Source organism: Euprymna scolopes, chromosome 13 (genome assembly GCF_053919585.1).
Source record: "Euprymna scolopes isolate OS-2025 chromosome 13, ASM5391958v1, whole genome shotgun sequence".
Classification (NCBI taxonomy): Eukaryota; Metazoa; Mollusca; class Cephalopoda; order Sepiida; family Sepiolidae; genus Euprymna; species Euprymna scolopes.
The window spans coordinates 27,023,610-27,032,548 of NC_136494.1; the positions used below are offsets into that span (position 1 = coordinate 27,023,610).

The 8,939-nt window shown below is 34.5% G+C and overlaps 1 protein-coding gene across 1 annotated transcript; it reads left to right on the forward strand.

Moving 5' to 3' along the window:
- Positions 1-1,102: 1,102 nt before the first annotated feature.
- Positions 1,103-5,135, forward strand: LOC145291950 (histone H3.3A-like). Its single transcript, XM_080137878.1, has 2 exons — positions 1,103-1,504; positions 4,486-5,135. Exons 1-2 carry the CDS (start codon positions 1,223-1,225, stop codon positions 4,612-4,614), a joined length of 411 nt encoding a protein of 136 aa, XP_079994004.1. The 5' UTR covers positions 1,103-1,222; the 3' UTR covers positions 4,615-5,135.
- Positions 5,136-8,939: the final 3,804 nt, after the last annotated feature.

An 8,939-nucleotide genomic window follows, 5' to 3' on the forward strand; every position in this document is an offset into this window, starting at 1 on the left:
GGGCACATTATTAGGATGGAAGACAACCGAATCCCAAAGACTATCTCCTACGGGGAACTGGAAAATAGAACTCGCAAATTAGGAGGTCAGAAGCTTAACTACAAAGATGTAACAAAGCGGCACCTGAAGGCAATGAGCATCAACGTTGAGAGTTGGGAGGAACAAGTCAAAGAAAGGAGTGGTTTGCAGAACAATCTCCACAAACGAAAGAAAGAAATAGAGAGAAAGATTGGAGAAGCTTTACAGCTGAGACACTATAGACGACACAACCCTGGCACCCACATATGCAGTGCCTTTAACCGGATGTTTCACACAGAAAAAGGACTATGCGAACACCGAACGATAAAGCACTGAGGCCCCGACTGGTCATCGTCAAGACTGACAGACTGCATGATGATGATGATGAGGAGGGGAGGAGGAGGACATATATGTTTATAATAATTGTATGTTTTTTTTGTAAATAAATTTGGAAAAACATTCATTCATGTGCGGGTATTTTAAATATCTTAGTCCTATAGAGTGTAAATAAGATATTATGATATGTGGAAAACTAGTTTAAGGAATAGATAAAGAGGTTGATCCTCAACATCCATTCCTTCCCCCATTCCTCTTATGAATTTATACCACATTGTTTTAAGGACCCGCATCATTCTTTATATAATTTTGATAAAGTATTCTATGAAAAATGAGGGTGTCCTGAGCAATAAATAAAAAAAAAAGTTCCCGAAACGTCCTCACAATGCGAACACACCAAATCACTCTCTGCGGAAAACAATCGAGTCATAATATCTTTAAGTTCCTTCTCAGAAAATACAGAGCAAATGGTTGAAATAATTCAAAGTTTCTGATTTTTTTTCTTTTTTTATTTATTTCTTTTTCTTTTTATTTACCTATTTATTCATTTTTCTTATTTATTTATATATATTTATTTATTTATATTTATTTATTTTTCTTATTTTATTTACTTATTTACTTATTTTTCTTATTTATTTATATTTATTTATTTATTATTAGTAGTAGTAGTAGTAGCCTTTTTTTTGCTGCTGCTGATTTATCTGCTTAGGTCTAATTAGCATCTACGCATGCGCTTCATTATAAATACGGACTCTTCATTATTTTCTCACGGATTCATCAGACAAATATTCATGCGAATAGCCTGGCTTCGAGGTTTTTAATCGGTCATTTTTCGTAGTGTTTCTGAAGTTGTGTTCACCAAATTGTGATGGCTCGTACCAAGCAAACCGCCCGTAAATCTACCGGAGGTAAAGCTCCTCGCAAGCAGTTGGCCACAAAAGCCGCCCGTAAGAGCGCCCCCTCCACGGGAGGCGTGAAAAAGCCTCATCGTTACCGACCGGGCACCGTAGCGTTGAGAGAAATTCGTCGTTACCAGAAATCTACCGAGTTGCTCATACGGAAACTGCCGTTCCAGCGTTTGGTCCGAGAAATCGCCCAGGACTTCAAGAGTGATCTTCGTTTTCAGAGTGCTGCCATCGGTGCACTACAGGTAATGGAAAATTTGCACAGGTTTTTCATAAACCTACGCATCTTAAAGATTTTTTTTTTTTTTTTTTTTTTTTTTTTTTTTTTTTTTTTTTTTTTTAATAATTATCGTATCGGTAGTTATGTGGAATGCGGACTTTTAAAATAAACGTTTATAAACTCCTTAATACTGACCGTGCTTAAATGGTATTTGCAAACCCATTAACATGGTTTTTTGTAATTCTTCTGTACTTTTCTCTTCCAATTTTATTAATATGCCCTAAATTTTCGATCCTATTTGAAAAATCGAAGGCTATTTATTTTGCTAAGTAGTATTGTTTTTATTTCAAACACGTGATATAAATTCGTTTCGACTTTTATGTAATAGTCTTTGCAATTTTTTTTTTTTTTTTTTTTTTTTTTTTTTTTTTTTTTTTGTCTTCAATTCAATTTTACACACCCTTTCCTATATTTTCGGATTATTTCAAATTTGAATACTTGTCGATTCATAAAAATTTCGGAACTAGTTGATCCGTGCTGAAAAAAAACGTTATTTAAAAAGCCATTCTTAACATGGATGGGGTGTCTTGTACCTATTCTGTACTTTAACCTTACAATTGAATAAAAAAGAAATTAAAATCTTTAAACTTGGAAATACGATTTAAAAAAAAAATAGCGCGGATCGGTAAGTGCACTAGCACCAAAACTTTAAATTTTGGTAACGTTGAATCGGTGCTAGATCTAATTTTGAAGCTGACAGAACTTTTTCTGGCTGCGATATACAGAAATGGTGATACGTTTACAAATTGAAAAGCACGAAAGCAAATGTCAACAACCCTAAACACTTAACCTATGAAATTTGAACTGTTTAAAATTATTAAACCCATTAACTTTAAGTCGAGGGTAGTTTCATCTCTCTGTACCAATTGACGGTTCGGTTGATCTGTACCGTAAATCGCATGTCACACATAGAATTTTTTTCTTTCATTATCTTAAACTGATTTTGCATTCTATTTTTAGAAATAGGTATTCAGGGATATTTCATAAGTTATGAATGTCATTGAAGATTTCGAAGTTTAAAGTCGGTCGATAGTTAAGCGTTACACGTCTGAAAATGGGATGAAGCAAAGATAAGTAGGCCCAGCAGACGAGCCTCGTTCTGAAAAGTTACGTCATGTGACACCGGTGCTTCTACCATTATTGACCCTTTGAATTATGGATATAGAAAGTGAATTAACCTCTCCGAATCTTATTTACAAACTTTTAAAAATTCGTTGAACTGATTCCTACAAACAAACATTTGAATTTTTCTGTTAAATGTTTTCCATTTTTACATTGATTTCTCTTGCCTTTGGTTGCATTTTTTCCACCTGTTCATTATGTTTATAGTAAATGTTCGAAATTTCTTTGAATTTAAAAAAAAAAAAAAAAAACGTTTAGCTTAACCTTATATTTCACCATTTCGTTTTTGTAAATGCTTCTCTACATTAAAAAAAACCGAACTTGTGTCTAACTCTGCCCTCGTGGGGAGACAAGTAAATAGGAAATATGGCGACTGGAGTTTTTCGATAATCATAAAAGCATTACAGTACATTTAAACCCTGAAGAATTTCCGCCATGCGCCCTTGTTCTAGGTTAACTAGCCACTACTTGTTTCAAACTTTAGAAATTTAAAAAACCGCTTTAAAATAGAACACTAAAGATTTTTCGTTTTGTAAGGGTTTCGGGTGCCCCTATTATCCCCAAAGAAACTGCTATGTAAACACTTTGCGATATTTTTCAATCCTTTTAGAATTCTTTACCATTAATTTTTATTTAAAATTAAATTTTAAATATACTTATATCCATCTTCTCTCAAAAGGGGTGACTTTTCGGTAGCTTCACCGGTTGTTAACCTAATTTTACCAAATGTCAGAACGAGGCTCGTCTGCTGGTCCTACTTATCTTTGCTTCACCCAAGTAGGTACTGTTTTTCAAATCCATATTGAAAACGGATTTGTATACACTTATTTCAGCATGAAGTTTATTGAAGAAAAAAAAAACTAAGGTTCTCGAGGTGGTTCGCAGAAATGTTTTTCTGAATAAATTCAGAAAACCCCGTTTGGGTCTAAAAGACTTGCTCTTGCTAATTCAGGCTTGTATTTGCAGAAACCAAAACCGTTCCGTACTACATCTATTATAGTCGTTTGTTTTACAAATTTGATTACTATGTACAAAAGGTATTGTTCCAAACTTTCATACTCTAAGAGACTAGTATTACTTATATTCAAGCATGAATATTATGTGTCCTATTTAAAGGAAATCTATATTGAAGGAGTAAGTTAATTTACATTTAAAGAATAGTTGGTAAATTTATACAAACACCGTGACAGCGAATTAACCCTAACCCCTAACCCTAACGCTGTCACGGTGTTTGTATAATAATACCGAATAGTTATTTTAATAACTTGCCCAATGCCATTGTAATAGAATTGCTTTAATTTTTCTAATTCTAAATATTTTAATGTTAATTTATTCGGTTAATTTTCTTTGGTTTACACCAGTTGACCTTAAAAACGAAAGATGGGGGCTGTAAGCTAATTCCCGTTCAATTTTCATATACAAAAATTGTATTTTATGCTTCCATAATTTCATGTGATTCGCTTCCAGGACAATCGTAAGTTGGGATATTCCGCGTCATTTAGTGACAACCCTCCACCAATATTTTTTTGCAACCTGGGATATACAACTAGTCCATAAATTACGTAATCCATGGCTTTGATAAATCCGTTTGCTAAGTAACGTCACCTATTTATTGGAATATTTCAGAACTGCTAAGGTCACGACTGTACACCTGAATATATATGCATCATGTTTCTTTTTCTGTATGGAAACTACGGCAACACAAACTTAAGCATGTGAAATATTTGTGCTGCCTTGATTTTTTTTTTTTTTTTTTTTTTTTTTTTTTTTTTGTACCGAACCAATTAGCGATATTGTATTAAAGTCTATTTTCTTTTCTTTTAGGAAGCCAGTGAAGCTTATTTGGTTGGTCTGTTCGAGGATACCAACCTGTGTGCCATCCACGCGAAGAGGGTAACCATTATGCCGAAGGACCTTCAACTGGCCAGAAGAATCCGAGGAGAGCGAACATAGATGCAAACCACCATGATGAAAATGACTTAAACCACGATATTCGCTTGATTCAATAGAATCACAATACAAAGAAAATTGACTCATGTCTACGAGTATCCCTATCGACCTGAATGGTTCGGATTCTAATTTACGGAACTGATCGGAAATGGTATAAGGGGAAAATGAGTACCTACATTCTATGAAGCAATTTAACTTTCATTAGTTTTAGGAAAAGGTTAACTACCTCCCTCCACCAGTGTTTATAGAATGTAAAAATCGGTGACTGGACCTTTTCTAAGTTTTTTTTTTTTTCTGTGATAACATGTAAATTCAATTTGGTTTTGCATTCCTATGCTTTCGTGCCTATTTTCTTTAGCTGCATTTAAATCCTAAACTGTTGCGACCATTTCCGGTCTATTCAATGTATACAATTCGTTTTGCAAAGCATTTTTATGGGATTTGTTTTCTTAGAATATTTCGTTTACGAAACTTTGACATAAGTTTCGGCTTCAGGTTCGAAATTTCTATATTCCGAAACTACTTCGTGTGTAAACCAATATGTCGAAAATGACTTCCACAATTCTGTCATTCAATAGAATGAGATGAAGAAAATGGGTGCTCGTCTAGGAAAGTATCCATATCTACTCTAATTTACAGAACAGACCGGAAATAGTCTATGGTAAAATGAGTATCTACAATTTGATAAAGCAATGTTTTTTTTTTTTTGTTTTTGTTTTACTCTTGCCGTGATTTGAGGACACTGCCCGTGTTAAGACTGGGTTCAATGTTAAAATCGGTGATAAGATTTTTTTTAATGGGTATGTGCTAAAATATAAATGCACTATGGTTTTTGCATTCCTATAAGATTTTTTTTCCATAGCCGCATTCAAAATCGTACACTTCTTCGCACGTTTCTAGTGAATCGTTTATCGCAATCAAATCCATTTGTCTCAATAAGTAATATATAAATGTATGGAAAATAAATTTGACTTCTTACTCCCTTTTCAATTTTTTTCGATTAAAGGACTTTCACTTTCTCTCAGAACAGGATATTTTTGTGCGCAAGACTTCATTAGTACAACGTATATATTCATTTAGCAAAACAGTTTTATGCGGTTAATTCTCTCACGATAATTTTTTTCTCTCTCCTAATTTCCGGGCCCTGTTGGTGGGGCATTAGAATACGCCGACTGCCCCCCCCCCTGCAGAGGGTAAAAGTCCCTCAAGGGGGGTCCTGGATATGACCTTAAACTATATCCAGTGGTGAGGCCCCAGCTTGTGGGCTTTGGGGAGTGTGGAGCCACCCTTTAATTACCATTGCTCCCAGGTCCACTCTGACCCGGAGTGGTGGTACCTGTTAGGGTCCCAACTATAGGTTAAATAGAAACCGACGTGAAAACAACAAATATATTCTATTAAAAAAATTTTTTCTTCCGAATCTTTGGATTCGGCATTAAATAACTCGAAAAGGGTTGATATGCCGTAAAACAAACGACCAACCAACCTAATTTCCGATTCAAAATCTCAAGGCTTCTGAAACGACCGCACGTTTGCGCTTGTACACTCCTCAACAAAATTAATTGTCTTCATCATCGAATATGTATCGAAATCAAACCACAATAGTGTCGAATTAAATTACAAATTTAGATTTGTACGGATGCATTCGTAAATGAGTCGACGATTTTAATATTTTGGATACTTAAAATAAATATTTGAATTTTCGAAATTTAAAAAAGGTAACAATTTTAAAATTGGATCATCATACATTAAAAGTTGATTAATTAACGTTTAATTTTTATCAATAGATGAAAACATTACTATAACAAAATTAGGTGTAGTTTTATAATGTAGTTCAATTAATGCTTTCAGGGCCAAATTATAACGCAATAACTAAAATTAGATTTTGTAAAATAAAAAAATAAAAATAAAAGGGGAGGGCATCAAAAGCAAGACTCCTGGACAAGAACATGAAAGTACATCTAGTGTATCTTGGCGTTTTACGTTTTTAATTCTCTTTATTTTCCAGATTTTGGTCTGAATATGATTGAATCGAAAGTACTCGTGTATGAAAATGTCTCGGATTTTGAAATTAACAAGAAAAATCAATGACTAGGTATAATCAAGCAGTTGAATTCGGATATTTAATGTGTCCTTAAATATAACAATGCTGCCGAAATACGGACTAATATATTAGCTTTGGTTGACTTGGTCCCAACCGTACAGCAGATTTTACATGGCTGCAGTATAAGGTATGTTAAAAATGAAATTCCTATTTTTCATCCAGATTTGATATATCAGGATATTACAAGTTGCATTGTTAAGTCATTGTTATGACTGGACTCGTGCATTCATGAACAGAAATGGCACTCTGTTACAGATGTTAGTGTGACTCTCAAAGTAACCCCTTGTCATGGACATGTGCCATTGAATTCTCGGCAAATGTGCGTTGAATGGTGATTATGTAGAAAAATAATTATAGGTCAAAGCTTGCTCGTTTTAATGGTTCCGCTCTCTTCTGCGTAGCCTTTTCTTTTTAATTAAAAAGAAAAAAAACTTTACTTTTGGAACAAGGGTGTCTAGCTAGTATTTTGCCTACATCTTCAGTTTCTTCACTCATGACCATATTTAAGTACTTACCATTTATGCATATAATTTTATTCATGAAAATATTTTAGCTAAATATGTAAACATGTTCCGGTTACACTTATGCCTTGCTGCGTCAAGATCGTTAAGATGAAAACAACTTCCCTGATATTTTTTAGGAAACCTAAGAAACGAGTGATTCTTTAATGGCCTTGCTTAGTGTTGGATTTTTTTTCTCAACCACCCACCCCCCTTTTAATTCCTTGTATCTATTCATCAGTAGGTATTTATTGCTGGTCGAATTGTATTAAGAGGCGAAATATCTAGAACTTTTTTTTCTTAAATGGGGATGATAGCTTAGTGTTAGTTTTCTTGCTTTTTTTTTTTGGGGGGGGGGGCTTGTTAATTGAACTTGGAGTTGGCCACCTTGTCCACTAATAAGAGGTTAATTTTACAATAGTCTGACAAAATGAGATGAAGAGAATATTTATCATTAATTATTGGTCGGATTGTAATCAACGATTACTCATTAAATCATTATCTTGCGAGAGGCATAAACAAACTTGAGACGTGTGTGATAGATATATATGCACACACGCATCTCGCACAGAGGGTGGCCTATTTAAAAGTAGCCCAGAAAATGTATTAAGGAATTTTCTTTTAAAATTACCTGTAGTGTTATAAAAGCTGCTATAAGTGCCCCCCTCCCGTTGACATCTATGTATTTCTGGGCACGTTTGCACTGCCTGTAAATCTTTTGTGATTCTCCTGATAGCCTTGGTAATGTTCTTGTAGTTGGTCTAAATTGTGAGTTTATTTGCATAATTTTTTTTAGTCCCTCCCCCCCCCCGCCCCAAGATAAATCGCATGACAAATCTGGGGAAAGTAGTGGCCATAACCCCTTTTCTTGTTCTCTTATGTAGAGCCATGTCGATGGAAAATTACATTTTGTCTTGGGCCAGTTGGTCGTTAAGAGAGATTAGATAGACCGGGCTACTTTTAAGTGGGCAACCATGTATAATATAACGGGAATACCAAACGTTGCCTAGGATTGAAAAAAAAAAAAACGAATGTTTCACAATTCTATATATATTGTCATCGAAATCTGTCATCGCCCCCCCCCTTTTAACCAAATCGATTAATTGTTTGCTCTACTTGGGAACCCAGCGCGGTACACCGAGAGGAAGCTTTATGTCTCATCGCAGTGACTTAGTCCACAATGCATTGCACTGTAGAGAACCTGTATATTTTATAAAATTATTATATATAATGGCTTGAATTAAAATGCAAAATTCAAATATGGTCCAGTTGTGCTTTAAACAGAAACTATCATGTTGAACCAGCCGTTGTCATATCAAATAGCCTACTGTTGATCTTTTTTTTTTTTTTTTTATTATTATGCCGGACCTTTCTACTTGTGTGGTGAAACTTTACAAATACGATGTTAGGCAGCATGACGTTAACTTTGGTCAAAATCGCCTGTTCTTTTATCGCATGCCCCCCCCCCACCGATTATCTATACTTATCGAAGACCTTGCGATACAAAACTTTAGAACAGACAGATACATGGAGTACATCTGTGAAATTTCATAAAAGTCGGCCCCGCCGTTACGAACTCCACATGTGTAATCTCTGCTATTATATAATCATTGATTCAAATTTAGTTCTGAGACTAACCCTTTTTTCAAAAATGTTACATATCTGATCAAAAACATCATTTTTGCACCAACCTAATGCTTCAAGTTTAAAAAAAAAAGAATTGC

Bases quoted from the DNA above. Each gene is read 5' to 3' on its own strand.
- LOC145291950 (XM_080137878.1), top strand. From the start codon at position 1,223: ATGGCTCGTACCAAGCAAACCGCCCGTAAATCTACCGGAGGTAAAGCT. The intron at 1,505-4,485 runs GTAATGGAAAAT...CTTTTCTTTTAG, and splicing joins CTGCCATCGGTGCACTACAG to GAAGCCAGTGAAGCTTATTT.